Source organism: Nomascus leucogenys, chromosome 22a, assembly GCF_006542625.1.
Source record: "Nomascus leucogenys isolate Asia chromosome 22a, Asia_NLE_v1, whole genome shotgun sequence".
Taxonomy (NCBI): Eukaryota; Metazoa; Chordata; class Mammalia; order Primates; family Hylobatidae; genus Nomascus; species Nomascus leucogenys.
Window position 1 is genome coordinate 127,695,544 of NC_044402.1, and position 18,910 is coordinate 127,714,453.

Sequence of the window (18,910 nt, forward strand, 5' to 3'; positions counted from 1 at the left end):
ACATAAGTGTTATGCTAAAGATATGCCCAAAAATACCCATAGAAAAAATACTTTTTTTTTTTTTTTTTTTTGAGATGGAGTCTTACTCTGTTGCCTAGGCTGGAGTGCAATGGCACAATATTGGCTCACTGCAACCTCCACCTCCCAGGTTCAAGTAATTCTCCTGCCTCAGCCTCCCAAGTAGATGGGATTACAGGCATGCACTACCACACAGCTAATTTTTATATTTTTAGTAGATATGGGGTTTCACCATGTTAGCCAGGCTGGTCTCGAACTACTGACCTCAAGTGATCCGCCCACGTCAGCCTCCCAAAATGCTGGGATTACAGGCGTGAGCCACCACACCCGGCCAAAAAAGTACTTTTTCTAAAGTGGAAGAAATGAACTGAAGAGGGATTGATACCATGGATGAATGTGAGGGCATAAAGATTTGTTAATGACACATATTTTATATTATATTGTATTGTATTATATTATATTATAACCAGACTTTTATAACCAGTCCACTATTTCCTTTACAGACCAAGAAATTCAACCCAGAAAAAATTATTCTTGACCGAACAAAGATGATGAACACTAATTACTCTATATCTGTAGCACCTTATTATTTTCTCTTCCACTTATCATGATCAGTAAATATATATTCATTTCCACATATATTATTAATGTCTTTCTCTCCTGCCATACTGTCAGCTCCATGAGGGCAGGAAGGTCTATTTTCTTCAAAACTGCACACCCAGCATCTAGCATAGAATCTAGGATAGTAGGAGCTTACCCATAGGTGAAGAGAATACATGAATAATAGGCCTGAACATCATAAAAATCATTTGGCTAAATGCCTTCAGAAATAAGATGGTAGCAACCGGGCGCTCACATCCTAGCACTTCAGGAGGCCGAGGCAGGTGGATCATTTGAGGTCAGGAGTTTGAGACCAGCCTGGCCAACATGGTGAAACCCCGTCTCCACTAAAACACAGAAAAATTAGCCAGGCATGGTGATGCGCACCTGTAATCCCAGCTACTTGGGAGGCTGAGGCAGGAGAATTGCTTGAACCTGGGAGGTGGAGGTTGCAGTGAGCTGAGATCGTGCCACTGCACTCCAGCCTGGGTGACAGAGCAAGACACTGTCAAAAAAAGAAAAAAGAAAACAAGAAAGAAAGAAAGAGAGAGAGAGAGAGAAAACGAAAGAAAGGAAAGGAAAGGAAAGAAAGAAAGATGAAAGAAGGAAGGAAGGAAGGAAGGAAGGAAGGAAGGAAGGAAGGAAGGAAGGAAGGAAGGAAAAAGAAAGAAGAAAGAAAAAGAAAGAAAGAAAGAAAGAAAGAAAGAAAGAAAGAAAGAAAGAAAGAAAGAAAGAAAGAAAGAAAGAAAGAGAAAGAGAAAGGGAGAAAGAAAGAGAAAGAGAGAAAGAAAGAAGGAAAGAAAAAGAAAATGATAGCACTACCATTCTCCCTGGTAGAAGGCAGGTCAGCTGGCCGGATGGGCACTACCTGCAGCCCTGGCTAAGGAAGAGTAGGAAGATGCTAATGGCACCTATGGAAAAGAGTGGTATGACCAAGAGCAGGGTCACTCACTGGTACAGGAAAAAAACACCATCAATTTGCCCTCATTGGGCTGCATCTTTCTTGTAGAATGGGCTTCTTTTCGACTTACCTTTTATTCCCGGAGGACCTGGTATCCCTGGATCCCCCTGGAGGCCTCTTGGCCCAGGGTCTCCCATTTCTCCTGGCTGTCCCCTCAGCCCAGGCATCCCGTGATCACCTGAGGATGACAGGGAAGTTTTGCAGATTGCCAGATAATAAATGAGTTACATTCACTGCGAAAGTCATCTATGTTCTTAATATATGGGTAACGGAGAACATTGTCTCATTACTGTTTCTTCCTATATATCTTAACTCTAGGGAGAAAAATACATTTAAATTCAGGAGGAGAAAATACACTTCCAAATGAATGAAGTTGCCAACTGTAGTTTTAAGCTTTCTCTTTTTTTCCTGAATTGGCAGGAAAAATATCCATTAAAATTCTGTGCTGTAAGTGTGACATCTGCCTTAGGTCTAAAGGAGGGGAAAACAAACAAACAAACAAACAAACAAAACAGCATCCTGAATGGCAGGGGAAATGCAAAGGGCTAGAAAGGAGCTGCTATCTGGGCCAGGCACAGTGGCTCATGCCTGTAATCCTGGCACTTTGGGAGGCTGAGACAGCCTCCCTGAGGCCAGGAGTTCGAGGCTACAGTGAGCTATGATTGTGCCACCATATTCCAGCCTTGTTAATAGAGTAAGGCCCTCTCTCTCTAAAAGAATAAAAACTAAAAAGAAAGGAGTTGCTATCTGTGTGACCATTCCTTTGTGTCTGGTGCCATGCTGGGCACTTTACAGGTGCTGTCTTAATCTACTCCAAGTCACTCAGTGAAACCCACTAGCTTATAGGTGAGGCATAGGTGAGCTTAAGTGACCTATCCAAAGTCATAGGTCTGGGAAATGGCAGAGCCATATCTGAATTTAGGTCTAGTTAAAGACTGGTTGTTTCTGAAACACTCTGAGACACAGGAGTGCTCAGGAAGTCTCCAGATTTCCTTTCAAGGTACCTGGGCACCCTCGTGGTCCAGAGGAGCCAGGTGGCCCTGGCCTTCCAGGTGATCCTCTGGGCCCTTGAATGCCAGGCAAGCCCTGCTCTCCGGATGCTCCAAAATGCCCTAAAGAAGGAAAGATCAAACATCAAAGTTGCTGTTTGAGACCGTGAATCTGTAAAATCACCAAGTTCAGCCCACCCTATTCTTTTCTATCCTTACTTTTTTAGTTTTAAATAGTTTCTATTGGAAAGGGAAATAACATTAAGGAAAAATTGATAACAAAATGCCCATAATCCCACCAGCTTAACACGATTCTCCATATGTACACACACGTACAGATAATACCCACAATTTTATATTCTGATTTTTAAAATTAGTGTTGTATCATAAGTAATTTTCCAAGTTTATATTGGTTTTCCTAATTATCGTTTTTAAGTGAATGGCCAATAGCTTTTTGAGTCAATCTTAATTAAATTAACTAATTCAATTTTCTTTTACTATTGGCCATTTAAGTTATCTCTAACTCTGCTGTTATCGATAATGCTCTTTATGTATCTCTTGTCAATTTTTTTCTCCTATTAGATTATTTCCTGGGAGTAGAATTTCTGGATAAATAGCATGATATTTTAGTATTTTCAAATGCAGTTTAAATGCTGAAGTATTTTAAAGTACATCACACCATAGTGTAATTCCATCCCTAAATACTTCAGGAGGTAAGAAGTCTGAAAAATAAGAATGTTTTTCTACATTGCCAAAATAACATTTTCACAGCCAAGAAAATTAATAGCAATTCCTAATACCATCAAACACTCATCCCATACTTGAATCCCCCCAGTTCTCCCCTTAATGTCCTTCACAGTTGGTTTGTCCACACCACGTTCCATCCCAGAATCACCCATAACATCTAATGGATAGGTCTCTTCAATTTCTAAAAATTTAAAACAGTCCTTTTCTTATGACAGTGACTTGCTGCAGAGCACAATTCAGTTCTTCTCTAGTTATCTAGAACACACCATTCAACATTTGTTTCTTGATACAGGTTGCCAGTAGTTTGGAGTAAGTGCTGCACTGACTCACACCACCATATGGAACCCACCCACAGTTCCAAGAGCATGCCGTATTCTTACTGAGGACATTTTAGTTTGTTGGCCTCTTTTCTTGCTAATTTATTAAAGATAAAATGATATTTCAGACACTTGAAATTACATTTCTTTGATTACTAAAGAGGATGACTATTTCCCCATGTGTTTATTTACAATGTCTGAGTTTAATGCATGTTTATGGGATAAACCAATAGTGTGTGCTGAAAATCACTGGTTGAATCTGCACATAAAATATATGTCTCTGTATTTACAAACCATGCTGGGGGGGGGCTATAGTCATCATTTATTATAGCACACATGAAACAATCTTTTGTTAGTCTGTACCTGTTCCCTGATTGAATTTAACATCTATTAGTCTCACTATGTATTATCTTATTTATCCTGAAAACATTCCTACAGTAAAGTAGGAATTATTCTCATCTACAAATGAAAACACTGAATATTTAAAAAAAAACTTGTCTCCCAAATTTTGTGGGGTTGTGTTAAGAACAGAACTTCTGAGTTAATTTGCACTACATTTTCTCTCTGAATAGAGTGCAGAGTGGGTAGGACTGAAGCCAGGATCATCACATAGAATCCCAAGACCAGCTGCAGATCCATGCCTTCTCATGATGCTCATTCAAGTTCAATGCAGCTTTCTCCAGTCAACGGAAATAGTGTATTAAGTAAACTCTGTGCTGGTGAATAACATATAATATAATTTAAAATTTCTAGGCTGAGGCCATGGCATATGGGAAAGGGGCCAATTTAAATGGGGGTAACCACAGGAGAACAGGCAAATTTGGCCAAGGCAAACTTTCTGAAAAAGTCAGCCTAAGTGTAAAATCACTCAGGTTTACGATTTTTAACTTAAAATACTAGGTAACATCACAGGCCCCCGTTTTGGACTACCCTGAGCTTCCTATCTTTGGGGTTTACATAAAAATACCAGTAAGTATGGGAAAATGTCTTCATGTTTTGTTGACTGATGATGATGATGATGACAATGATGATCATTGCACTTTGTATAGTCATTTTCAGTTTCAGTTTCTTTCATTTGATCCTCAGGACAATCCTGCAGTATGCATAGGGCCAGTTTACAGGTGAGAAAACTACGCTCAGAGAAGATACTCTCAGCTTACCCAAGACCACAGGTGAAGTAATAATGGAGGTTGACTTTGAGCCACCGACTTTTCCCTTCTGAGGCTTCTCACTTTGATATTTGTCATGAACTCCCATAATGCTGACCTCAAAACTATTTTCCCCATCAAATGTATACTTCATTTATACAGTTCAGTTAAAATATTATACTATCTAGGCTGGGCACAGTGCCTCGCACCTGTAATCCAAGCACTTTGGGAAGCCAAGGCAGGCAGATCACTTGAGGCCAGGAGTTTGAGACCAGCCTAGCCAACATGACGAAACTCCGTCTCTACCAAAAGTACAAAAATCAGCTGGTGTGGTGGTGCAAACCTGTAGTTCCAGCTACTTGGGAGGCTAAGGTGGGAGAATTGCTTGAACTCGGAAGGTGGAGGTTGCAGTGAGCCAAGATCATGCCACTGCACTCCAGCCTGGGTGAAACAGCAAGACTTCATCTAAAAAAAAATACATATATATATATACACTATCTAAATATATTTGTTCATGTCAGAGGTGAAAGACCCATAGGAAAGAGTGGGAAGAAGGTGGGAAAGGTAGTTTTTGCCACTGTACTAACTTTTTTTTGTTAGACTTCCATTTTAGCAATCTTACAGTATAAAAACAAAGAAAATAAAATTTCTCATATAGTTCTGCTCATAAAATATCTAATATTCTTTCTGTTATATGAAATGAAACACAGCTATTGCCAGAGGGAATTTTAAGGTAATGCACAAAATTATGAATACAAGGTGTTTTAATTTACAAGGTACCCATCTAAACACAAACCTGGTTTCTAACCTGACCACTATTGGCCGAATGCCCTGGGGTATAACTTATTTAACCAGGCATCTGCGGATGGACATTTGTTCCATTCAAACAATGCATACTCCTGGGCATGCATCTTTGTACACTTGTCTGATTACTGACTCCAGATAAATTCCTAGGATAATTCCTAAATCAAGCGATACGCATATTTTAAATATTGATGCATTTCTATAGGGTCCAGAAAGGGAGTACCAATTAATATCTCCAACATTTTCTGAAACGTAAACATATATGAGTTAAACCAATAGAGCATTCTGTCCTAAGGCTGCTTTCCCCTCTAGGGGTCCTGTTCTGTTGGCTTGAACTCAAATGGTTTCCCTTTCCCTGTAAAGCATGGAGCTGTGCATAACACTGGCACCCCCCTTCTGCTGTGAGTCATCTAATGTAGCCAGTTGTGGCCTCAACTGTCACAAGAACTCAATGGTGCATCACAATCCATTCTGAAGGATTCCATGTTAATTATTATTGAGAAGCAAAATACTGTTTAAAATGACTTAGATTTCTTGTTGGTGATGAGGTTTATGTTTCCTTGATTTGGTTTGATTTTTAGTAAATTAAAATAGATTCAATGATAGCTCAACAATGGTGCGCCACTTACACTGGCATGTGCTTTTCTCAGTAGAAAGAGAGCTGGAATGACGACCTGTAGCTGTAGTCATTGTGAGTGGTTACTGCGAATGCATCATTTTAAATGATAGAGGGTGCAAAATGGTCCAGATTTTAATTGTTTGCAATATCCATTTTTTAGTTTGCCAAAATATGGGCATGCCTGGGGAGTTTATTATTGTGTCAACATCATCGGTCACATGAGCCATGATGGAAAAATGATTGCGAATCCCTAGTATGTAACCCTGGTGTTCTTCTAGGCGAGGCAAGAAATGCTATGGAAGTGTTTATATATAACCCGTTTTATCTATACCTTAATGCACGAAGTGGGAAGAAAATACTGATACGATCATTGCCAGCTAGAAGTAATTGTTCTGCTTTTCAAAATAATCTATTTTTTTGTTTGTTTTAGTAAGAAAAATATGCAGCTATACCTGGGCATCCAGGGCTACCTGGCTCACCCTTTGGACCAGGTGGACCAAAGTGACTGGCAGGGTCACCTTTGTTTCCTGAAAGGGATAAAATGCATGTGACATTATTTTAGACAATTTAATTTGGTCTCATACAGGTGACAATAACGTTTATGGTATTTGTCTGTATAGCTTATCTTCAGATATTTTAGGAGAGTATTTTTAAATAATTCTAAACAAGAATAGAAATATAGATGCAAGATGCAATTTACATACCACACACACACACACACACACACAGTTTTAGAATACATCACAATCATAAGGATCTCCAGGTATTGATAAGTTTGAGTTTTTAAGTCCTGAAAAAATTTTCAAATTTAGGTTTCTATTTAAGAAATTTGGCATTGAGTGACTATATCCTTATGTTTTAGAAACAAAAAGCAAAAATTCTAACTGTTTTGGCTGCTGCAATCATATTTCAAGCTCTTTTATAAGGCAGCTCAACTTAGTGTCCTTGCAAAAAGAAAATCACAAAGGCACACTGCATTGATGACAAGAGATGGCACATTCAAAAGCCACTATAGGCCATGACTCCCACAGTCCCACAAAGCTACTGGACACTCCATAATGCCTCCAGACACAAGGACCTACATTATGGTTGGGAGCTAGTTTGAAGTGGGGGACTCAAAATGGAGTGGGAGGAAAGGCAAGAAAATAGATGGGGTTTCAAGAGAATTAGAGAAATAAGTTAGATGTATCTTATAGTAATTGCCCATTTACACCCCTTTCTAAAGGGGTTCCACCTGCACCTTGTGGAAGTCTTTCTCCTATCTGATTTTACTCATAATAATGGCCAGTTGCTTGAGGGGTGGGATTCTGGCCCATTCCAGGTCAAAGAAGTCTTTCCTTGAGAAGATGGAATAAGAAAGTGAGAATTTGAAGTCCTTGGCTATTGGGGCAGAAACCAAAAGCATTATCATGAGTTGTCCTGATGTAGAACATATTGGAGTACAACCCAACATATCCAGAAATATCTAGAAAAGATACTGTGTAGAGAGAAATGAAGCCAGTTGGTAGACAGGTAAGTAAAAAAATAGACCATGGGAAAAAGTGAGAAACCATGGATTGCCTAAGGGCTAGGGTCCCTTGAGCTTTGTCAGAACTATGTTTCCTATCTGTGGGATCCGTGAGACATCTTTTGACTCCAGGTTTCTTGAGTGCATTTCAATTCCTTGTAAGCATGGCCCAATGCAAGTATGAAGGAAGTGAGAAGAGGTAGGTTTTTGCTGTGAAAGAATGGTAAAGAGACTATAGTATAGGTAAGCAGAAAAGGAGTGACGTCTGAACCCTGAAGTTATAAAATATCAAAATCAAATATAAAACTTTTTCTATTTGTAACCATTTCCCAAGAAGGGATCTATATTATTCTTTCTGAAGAAATAAGCCCACACAGGTCATGTTTCTTACAGCATTTAGCATATTATTTATAGAGTGTCTTTCAAAGTATTAAGAGGATTGTAGGTGGTTCATTAATTAGTATTTTATATTCTAAATTTCTTTTAACTTATATCAAAATAAAGGATAACTGCATGTTAACCTGTGAATTTACAGCTAGTTAGGCTAAGGCTAAGGTTAAAAAGGTAAATCATTTTAAAGTACATTTAAAGAAAAATATTAACCCAATGGTATACCAAGATAGTAAAACTATTAAAGGTTTTATGCAAACATTGCAACTAAGATATCCTGCTCTTTGTTTGTCTGAATAAAGGGTTAATGAAGCCTCTCTTTCACTAGAATGTTAGGTGTGTTACAATGCAGCACTGTTTTTGACACAAGGTAAACTAAGGCCCATGGGGCCAAATCTAGCCTGCAGCCAATTTTGTAAATAAAGTTTTATTGGAAAACAGCCACACTCCTTTGTTTACATATAGTCTATGGCTGCTTTCACACTATAACAACACAGTTAAATAGTTGTGACTGAGACCATATGGCCCAACAAGCTGAAAATTGTTATGATCTGGCCCTTTAGGAAAAAAATATTTTGCTGACCTTGACTTATAGTAAAAATAAATAAATAAATAACCCAATTGTAAATTACATCTATCTTGGGACTTCTTAAGTGAACTCTTAGCACCTGCTGGAAAGTCTTGGCTTTAGCCTCTATGTCCTAACTGGGACTCTAAAAGCTACTTATGGAGTCCTTAGAAAAGATACTGGCTCCTGTGGGACACAGGGTTTCTAAGCCAAGGTGGGCACTGCCCACTGACATGGATCTGTTCTCCTTGCAACTGAGCTGTTACTTGAGGGGCTGCAGTCACTCCATGGACTGCTGCTGGGACTCTCATGGAGGAGGAAGACACAAAGAGCCTGCAGGCATGCTGTTTTCTATCTGATACCCTTGGATCTGAGTGACAACTGTAGAACATTTGGATCTTGAGTGTTTGACTGTCTAAGAAGAGCCCCTTGGGTGTTGCAGTTTCTTTGACATACTTTGCTTATCATGTAAAAGGCACTTGTTTACAATGTCATAAACACTCAGAACTATGCATTTGACACATGGCTTCTGTATCTCCAAACCATACCTTTAGGTCCTCTTGCTCCATCAATTCCTGAAAATCCAGGGATACCTGGAGAACCTGGCTCACCCTGACAGTTTAATGAAACAAAAGGCCTAATCAGATTTCAAATACAAATGGCACATGCACAACACGATCCAGTTGTAATTTTCTGTAACTAATTTGGGTTTTGTAATTTGCAGTGGTAATGAAAGTTGAAATGCATCGCAAACCTCCCACTACATGTATCTAGTTTTTCAAAGTTGATTCAGCTCCCCCAGAATTAGAGTTCTCAGTAGCAACTGGTAGCATCCCATTCTCTATACTTGGTTGTGAAACAGTAATTGTGTTACTAATTTGAATTTTAAATTACAAGTAAACAAGTTGATACTACATAAAATAGTATTATAAGTCATAGCATATGAAAGACTTTACAAATCCATTTCATTCCAAAAGATGGATAGTGAGTTATGCATTTTCCAGAAGTATAACGTTGGCAAATACACCTATTGTACCTCCTGGGTTCTGAAAGGGTATTTTACTCACGGTTGTGAAGACTAAATATATTGAAAGCAAAATCTGTGATATCTGAAACTGGAAGACTTTAAAGACAGGATTTGGGTGATTTTTCAGGACAACTTTCATTCCAGTAAACCAGTGGTCACGAGGCAAGTCTTCATGGGTGGTTTAAACCAGGCTGGGGGGGTAGCGATTATGTGACTTGGTCCTCTGTGTTAGGGGAACCAGGCAGGAGCACTGATCAGAAATGTCAGTTTCATCGTGGCCTTCTAGAAGGCTCGATTTTCTCCTTGGGCTACACCTTACATTCTAAAAGCCAGTGAAAGGGCAACGGTGTATACGCTGGCAAATTATAGCTCCTTAAGGACATCCTAAGAGGAGAAAGGTTTTATTATCTCTTCCCCCACAAAGCAGTAGCCCCTTACCTGGTCACCTGGAAGTCCTGGAAAACCAATGAACCCTCTTAGACCAGTTGAGCCTGGAGGGCCTGGGGGTCCAGGAGGCCCTGGCTGACCTTTCTCACCAGGTTCCCCTCTGTGAAATCCAGGTGGTCCGTATCTTCCCGGCTCTCCTCTTCTCCCTTGCATCCCGGGAGTTCCTTTATCACCTGATGAAGTTGGAAGTGTTACAGGTCTCTGCTGAAATTTTGAGCTAGGTAATAGTTAGGCTGAGGGACCTGGTCCTACTTTTAGGAGATAAAGCCAAAGGTATTGAGGATTCTGACTCCTGCCCCAAGCCGCTTCCTAATCATTTCTGGCTTCAGTGACCTCACTGATGAAAGAAGCTGCCTGGAATATCTAAGGACTACCAGAGGTGGGAGGGAGCACACAGGATTATTTGCTTCAGCTGCTTATTTTACAAATGAAGAAGCACTTACCCAGAAAAGTTAAAATATTTGCCCTCTAACAACTAGCTGAGAGAAGCCAAGATAAGCACCTCATGCAGATTAAGTCTGACCTTGGAAGAGCACACAAATGGGGTTGTCAAAAATCCTCACTCTGCAATGTTTCTGTGGACCATTAGCATGGGCACTGGGGCGTCTGTTAGAAAGACAGGATCCCTGGCTGCCCCAGAGCTGCTGAATCAGAATCTGCATTTTAACAAGCTCTCCAGGTGATTAGTGTGCACTGAAGTTTGAGAGGCACTGGTCTTAATGACTTCAACAGTCATTGTGCTATTCACTTTAAAACCAACTACCAAACCTGAAACCAGTATTCTATGTATAGCTCAGGCTGATCCTAGTTTAGAATATCCAAATCTAGGAATACACAGGAACTTCAGCTAAATTTTAGCATGGAGAAGCAAAAAATGTACCACAAGGTTTATTTGTGTTTATTTATATCTAAAAAAATGGCCTTTTCTCACAGTGGCTCACGCCTGTAATCCAGTGACTCACAGCCTCCTTGTGGGAGGCCGAGGGGGGTGGATCACCTGAGGTCAGGATTTTGAGACCAGACTGGCCAACATGGTGAAACCCCCATCTCTACTAAAAATACAAAAATTAGCCAGGCATGGTAGCACGCACCTGTAATTCCAGCTACTCGGGAGGCTGAGGCAGGAGAATCGCTCGAACCTGGGAGGCAGAGGTTGCAGTGAGCCGAGACAGTGCCACCGCACTCCAGCCTGGGCAACAAGAGCAAAACTCTATCTCAAAAAAAAAAAAAAAAAAAAAAAAAAAAAAAAAAAAAAGTCTTTTCTAATCTCAGTGTTATTGGGGAAAGTTGCCTAACACATGTGATCTGTGAAGATGTCAACTTATTTGAGATGGTTAAAAACTCTAAGTGTTTACCCCTTTCTCCTGGGAATCCATCATCTCCAGGAGGTCCAGGTTCCCCAGGTTTTCCCTTTATGGAAATGATAGCCATTTCTCCTTCATCTCCGGGAGGTCCTGTGGCTCCTATGGATATTAATTATGCAAGAACAAAATGAACAGGAACATTGCACACATAATTTATCCATTACCACATTTCACTCCCAAATCACAAATTCCCACTTAACCTACGAAGCTGTGTTTATGTAGATCACAAAATGTCACCATTGTTGGCTGATTTCCTAAAGGAAAGCCAGTCATCTTTTACATTCCTGACCCCACTTGTCCAGCCAGAGTCTGGTGTACCAGGAGTGCTCACTGAATGTTTGCCAAATTCAACCAAACCAGGGTCTTCACTGAGGTTAAGACAGATTTGAAAAGTTCTAGTCAACAAAAAATGTTGCTTTGTTCTACAAAATTTGAATTTGCCCATCTCATATTTCCAGTTCCATATCTCCTCCTAGCCATCCTCTCTTACTTTCCTTATATTAAAAGAACAGATACTTATCTCAATATGGCACTCCTCACACTGACTTCCGAAAGGTAGGAAGGGCATACTGTACTTCTGCCTGATTTTGCAAACACTGCCCAGCTGTAACAGTGTGCAGGCGTGGGCTCCTACCAGCTTGACGAGTGCCAATTACCACAATTCAAGAACACTGCAAGCCAGTTGTTAAACCATTGCTAAATTTAAATCAGCCATGGCGGGAGTATTTACGCCATGGCACTCAGCAAACACTATAAACCACGGTGCTTTTTTTTTTTTTATTTCAAAGAACTAGTTTACTAGCCCATCACTGGCGTTAGTCCAAATTTTAATTTTTAGTGAGATAATTGTATAGTAGCATAATAGCACAGCAAACATCACTTATCTAAGCTAGCAAAGAGTGACTCTTTGATTCCTTGATTCCACATAAATAATTTACAAGCTAGTAAAACAAAAAATTGTGGTAGAATCAATCAACTAAGAAGAAAAGGTAATTTTAATTCAATATGAGGCTACTTGCCCAAAAGGCCTTAAGGGCAAAAATCTTTGGGTCTGAAAATTGTCAAGCATTTTTTCTCAACACTGGAAAGGAAATACTACCTTCACTCATTAGTGCCCCAGGACTAAGGAGTAGGAATAAACATTTAACAGGGATGGGGACATAATATTTAAACCATTGGTCTCAAAACTTATTTTTCATAGTAAAGAAAACTTTTTTTCTTTTTTTTTTTTTTTTGGAGACGGAGTCTCGCTCTGTCGCCCAGGCTAGAGTGCAGCAGCGCGATCTCGGCTCACTGCAAACTCCGCCTCCCAGGTTCACGCCATTCTCCTGCCTCAGCCTCCCGAGTAGCTGGGACTACGGGTGCCCACCACCACGCCCAGCTAATTTTTTGTAGTTTTAGTAAAGATGGGGTTTCACCGTGTTACCCAGGATGGTCTCGATCTCCCGACCTCGTAATCCGCCCACCTCAGCCTCCCAAACTGCTGGGATTACAGGCATGAGCCACCACACCTGGCCAGAAAACTTTTTTTTCAAATGAAGCTTGGGGAAACTCTACTCGTGGCCCAGATGAAAGTGGACTCCGGGTAGTTCAGAAGTTGGCAAACTGCAGCCCATGGGCCAAATCCCTCCTGCTGCCAGTTTCTCTACAGCACATGAGATGCGAATGGTTTTTACACTGTGAAATGGTTGAGAGGTAAAACTCAAAAACAAGGTAACATTTCGTGGTGTGAAAATTATATGAAATCCAAACCTTAGTATCCATAAATACCATCTTACTGAAAATTTTATTTTATGTTTGTTTCTGTGTTTGTCTATGTCTGCTTTCATGCTACAAAAGCAGACTTGAGTTGTGACAGAGACCAGATGGCCTGCAAAGCCTGAAATTGTTATTATCAGGCTTTTTACAGGAAATGCTTACCAATCTCTGTTCTTACTGAAACAGAGGTTGGAGAACAAAAGCCCTCTTTCCCAAAAGGTGAGAAAGTTCTCTGAAACCTAGAAGCTATAAATCAATGCATTAAGAACCACTTGTTAATTCATTTCCAATTAATAGGGCAATTCATTTGTCAACTATACGTAATAAGATTAAGAGGTAAAGAAAATGAATTTTGTTTAAAATTCTAAAACAAATACCATAGAACTAAAAGGAGGAGGAATCCAAGCTTCAGACAAGTCCTATTTTATTTTTCAGAGATCACATTTCTAGGTTTGGATCAAATACCAGAAACAAATGCACGTTGCATGGCTGTATTTTATTTACCTTTGGCCCCTCTCAGTCCCCGGTCTCCGGGAAGGCCAGACATGCCCTTCTCTCCGGGTTCTCCCTTTGTGCCAGGACATCCGTCTGCACCAGGCTTTCCTCTTTCTCCGGGAAAACCTGGGAAACCAGGCAGCCCCCGGGGTCCTGGTGAAATGAGAGCATAAAGTTTTAGGAAAATATTTTATTTGTTATTTATTTTTTCAGGAGTGGGAGGTGGACAGAGTCTCACTCTGTCCCCCAGGCTGGAGTGCAGCGGCACGATCTCGGCTCATTGCAACCTCTGCCTCCCAAGTTCAAGCAATTCTCCTCCCTCAGCCTCCCGAGTAGCTGGGATCACAGGCGTGAGCCACTGCACTTGGCTAATTTTTGTATTTTTAGTAGAGACGGAGTTTCACCATGTTGGTCAGGCTGGTCTCAAACTCCTAGCCTCAAGTGATCCACCCGCCTTGGCCTCCCAAAGTCCCTCACACCTGGGATTATAGGTGTAAGCCACTGTGCCCGGCCCTGGGAAAACATTTTACAGGCTAGTATGATTCTTATATATTGTGTTCCTCGTAGTTCATCTACAGATGCAAACTCCTGCCTAACACTGAGTTTGTATTCAAGGTAAACAATTGTCAACCTCACTGCGCTTAGCAGCTGGGCTCGGTTGGGCACGGTGGCTCAGACCTGTAATCCTAGCACTATGGAGACCAAGGCAGGGGGATCCTTGAGGCCAGGATTTCAAGATCAGCCTGGCTAAAATAGCGAGATCCTGTCTCCTAAAAAAAAGAAAAAAAATTAGTCAGGTGTGGTGGCACATGCCTCTCAGGAGGCTGAGGTGGGAGGATCACTTGAGCCCAGGAGTTCAAGGCTGCAGTGGGCTATGATCCTGCCACTGCCCTCTAGCCTGGGCTACAGAGCAAGCCTCTGTCTCCTAAAAAAAAAAAAAAAAAAAAAAAAAAAAAAAAAAAAAAATCCATGCTCTGCTGCCCTGCCCTCAGTTTCCTACCTACAGACCTGATGTGTGGGCCCTGATGTGTCTGAGTCTTGATCCCCTAATTCGGGGTAGGACGAGAGTAGGGACCTCATCCAAAATAAAAATGCACCTTTCCCGACCCTAGGAGTTTACCGTGCTACCCAGTCCTCACGAATTCTGTGGCCCTAACACCTTCAAACCCCTTTTCCCATTGACCGGCACAGAAACATTCTGCCACTGGAAATAACGATACAGAAGACAAGAGCAAGGGAGGCATCATTAAGGGAAGGACAAAGCCAGACTAACAGTTAACTCTTTTTGTGTGGTCATCTGTCCAGTCTTCACTTGGCAGTGGATTTCATGTTTCTAAGATGGGAGGACATCATGGAAAAGCACTACCTACCCTTTGGACCTGGAGGACCAGGTAGCCCATCATCCCCAAAGGGACCTGGGATTCCTGGGAGGCCTGGGGGACCATGTGCCCCAGGCCGTCCTGGGAGTCCGGGGAGACCTTTCATTCCAGCTGGCCCGGGAGGCCCCACATCTCCCGGCTGTCCTTTCCCACCTGGAGCACCTAAGACAAACCACAGTGACCACAGTGTGTGAAGGCTGAACACTGGCTTCACACACAGCAGGAAAAACATACAGTAGCTTAAACAATGCATTAAACAACAGTAAAACAATATTTGTTGGCTAAAATAACAGTAGCAACTTTCCATCAATCTAAGAATATATTTTTCTATCTGCCATAAATAGAATGGCAGATCATTTGAGTAAATGTTTCCCAGTAGGGATGAATAAAGATTATAAAAATATTTTTAACAGAAAATAAAAAGAAAAAACAAACATTGTATTTGTATTTCCTCTTGGTGGAGGGAAACTAATAGAAGAAAACTTTCCAGGTTTTTCCTGAAGCTCTACAGCCGAGTGAACTTCAAGCAGAAGTCAGAGCTGACTTCTAGCGTTATTGGTGCTAGAAATATGGCTGTAGCGGAAAGTTTTGCCTCAATCTGGTTTTAATTTTTCAAGTGCATATATTACTGCATTTGGATAAAAGCAATGGGATTTAAATGACAGAGTAAACAATGTGAATAGTGAAATGAAGATCATATTGAAAATAGCCCCTGCTATGTTCTGAATGTGTCCCTCCAAAATTCGTATGTTGAAACTTAATCACCAATGTGATAGTATTAAGAGGTGAAGACTTGGGGAGGTGATTAAGTCATAAGGGCAGAGCCCTCATGAATAAGATTGATGACCTTATTAAAGAGGTGCAAAAGAGCTGTTTGCCCCGTCCGCCTGTGAGGACACGAGGAAGGCACACCAGATCTGCTGGCAGCTTGACTTCCCAGCCTCCTGAGCCATAAGAAATAAATTTCTGTTGTTTATAAATTACCTAGTTTAAGGTATTTGGTAGAGCAGTGCGAATGGAATAAAGCAGCCTCCCTGCACCCTGTATTAGGAGAAACTCCAGGGGTCTCTTGTGTTCCTATGTCTTCCTGGGTATGCCAAGAATGCACGATCCTGATGCTCTTTACCTGGGAAACTTCTCAAGCTTGGGTTTTTCAGCAAGCACCCTTGATAGACGATATAGCACTTTCCTCAATAGGAAAAGCAGGCTTTCTCACAGGTTGCTATAAAGCAGTGGTTCCTTGGCTCAGGGCTCCTCTCATATAATGCAGCCCACTGTGTGTGTGGCCAACTAGCCCACTATGTTGCCCCATGAGACTTGGGTGACATGGAGAAGTGATGCAAACCAACATGAAACTCATGAGTAACAAGGTCCTTTGTCTCTGACTCAGGACTCTTGCTTCTGGCAGCATCCATAAAAGAGTAAAAGGGGAGCTTATTTAGTTGTAAGTAGGGTAAGCCCCAGACCCTTCACAGTTCTTGACACTTACCTGGGCTACCTGGATACCCAGGGAGTCCCGGTTGCCCTGGTATCCCTGGAGCACCTCTTTCACAGGAATGACCAGGTGGACCTGGGACACCTGGAAACCCAGCATGTCCCTCTCTGCCTTTAGGACCTTTGAGACCTGGGAATCCAGGAATGCCAGCTGGCCCTGAAATGATACAATGTATCCATGACATTCATGACAAAAAACTATACAGATGGCCCGTGATGAATTGTTCACGCATATCAATACTGGAGGTGAACATTTTCATCCTGAATCAGTGCTCAAATGGGTTAAGTCTTTGAATGGATTTTCTTATCATAGATGTAATGAGTGCCTTATGAACAGAGAAACAACACATTGCTAAGTGAGTTACTTGATAAGGTTATGTGGACTGCAGTTGCCTATGCAAATAAGAAACCACTTCGTTCTTCCTAATTTTAATTAACCTCTAACTTTGCATCAGGCTTTACACCAAATCTCTACAATATTTACAAACCCAGTTTGCACTTCATGAATTTGCATTTTATGAGAGATTTCATCACTTGTATTCTCAAATTTCTACTCACTGGAAAGACAGTGTCATAATCTTCAGGAAAGCACATCCCCCGTAATTCCACACCCCAACCCAAAAATCTACTTTGTTTTCCTACATTTTCTTTACATTTTGGTTCATATGTTTACATTTAAAAATAGTGATCACAGTGCAAATTCAGTTGTTGGAGCACATCAGATTGCATATTAATCTGCAAATGTTTTCCATTTTGTTGCAGTCTTTACAAATATGATTTAAATTGCTAATGGCTGGATGGTATTCCTTTGAGAGATAGAGTGTGTGTGTATGTGTGTGTGTGTCTGTCTTTGTTCTTTCCAATTATTCCTCTGCTGTGGATAATACTACAAGGGCATTTTCATATCTATAACCTTCTTCCATTGAACACTTCCCCTAGATATATTTTCACAAGTGAGATAGTCAGATTACTGGGTCATTATTTTTATTGACTTACATCATGTTTCACCTGTTACTTTCCAATTAATTGTTTCTTTGAATATGAATATTTTTATTTACAAACTTCCATGCAAGCTCCTTGAGGGTGCTAATTCTCCTCCTCTCCTCCACGTGTCCTGTGCTAATGTACTCTAGTGGATGCCTAATAAACACTGGCCCACCGACTTTTAGAAAAGAGCCAGAATGTTCTTTGTAAACATCTGATCTGTGGTCCACATCTTGATCACCATCACCCAAGAGGGCCACTGAAGTTCAGAATGTGGGGCCCCACCCCAGAAATAATGAATCAGAATTCCTCAGACGGGGGTCCTGAAGATAATAATTTTAATGAGCTGCCCCACCCCCACTTGGTTATTTTTAAATACATTAAAACCTGAAAAACTCCACTGGGGATCCTGAAGGATCCTTACTGATTTCAGAAAAGGATATGAATCAGTGTCCGGGCCATCTCCCTCTCTTGTGTTTGATGCCCTGCCTGCCACCCCAAATGGAATGAAAGTCCCTCTACCCTGTCTCCTGTCTGAAGACAGCTTGTCCTCTAGGCTCAGCTCATCCATGGCTCTCCCACAGTGTTCCCAGATGCCAGCTCACAGCTCCAGCCTCTAAGCTACTCTTCCTCTTACAATCAGTCCTGCCTACCTTCCACCTGGCAACAGCCCCAAACAGGTTACACAGTCCCTGCTCTTGGCCTTTGCAGCACCAACATACTAGCTGCAGAATCAAATTGAGTTGAATGAACCACAGTGAGCTGCCCTGCATTTGAAAACAACCAATAAAATGCAAAGGCAAGCCTGGAGATTCAGGTTATTTGAAATGTAACCAGCACCCCAAATGAGGGAAAACACTTGGGTAAACTGTTTATATTCTACATGCCTAAAGCAAAATAATCTAAACATTCTTCAGTGACCTGTTCCAAAACTGAGCCAGCTCTGTGCACCAAAAGGACAGCAAAGCCCTCATACCTTCAGCCCCTGGACATCCCGGATCACCTCTGGGTCCTTTTATCCCTGGCACTCCTGAAAGACCCCTCTTTCCCGGGGGTCCCAGGGGACCAAATGCAGGGTCTCCCGGGATTCCTTTCTGACCATTCACTCCTGGTGACCCGGGAGGGCCTGGGGGCCCAACAGGGGAGGACCCCCTTTCACCTCCAAAACCCGGATCTCCCATGTCACCACGAAAACCTATTTAACAACAAAAAATATATTTTTAATGATAACATGTGCAAGTATAGAACCAATACATATAAGACTTACTTTGATACAAATACTTTTCTTAAAAAC

General features: G+C 41.2%; 1 protein-coding gene across 1 annotated transcript in view; it reads right to left on the reverse strand.

Moving 5' to 3' along the window:
- Positions 1-18,910, reverse strand: part of COL4A4 (collagen type IV alpha 4 chain) — a 167,433-nt gene that overhangs the window by 43,888 nt on the left and 104,635 nt on the right. Inside the window, exons 28-37 of the mRNA XM_030804064.1 lie at positions 18,593-18,811; positions 16,628-16,789; positions 15,130-15,300; positions 13,769-13,912; positions 11,498-11,605; positions 10,134-10,315; positions 9,217-9,280; positions 6,656-6,730; positions 2,584-2,691; positions 1,650-1,757 (exon numbers count right to left, since the gene is read on the reverse strand). Coding sequence (XP_030659924.1) covers positions 1,650-1,757; positions 2,584-2,691; positions 6,656-6,730; positions 9,217-9,280; positions 10,134-10,315; positions 11,498-11,605; positions 13,769-13,912; positions 15,130-15,300; positions 16,628-16,789; positions 18,593-18,811 — 1,341 coding nt within the window. The remainder of the gene's footprint in view (positions 1-1,649; positions 1,758-2,583; positions 2,692-6,655; positions 6,731-9,216; positions 9,281-10,133; positions 10,316-11,497; positions 11,606-13,768; positions 13,913-15,129; positions 15,301-16,627; positions 16,790-18,592; positions 18,812-18,910) is intronic.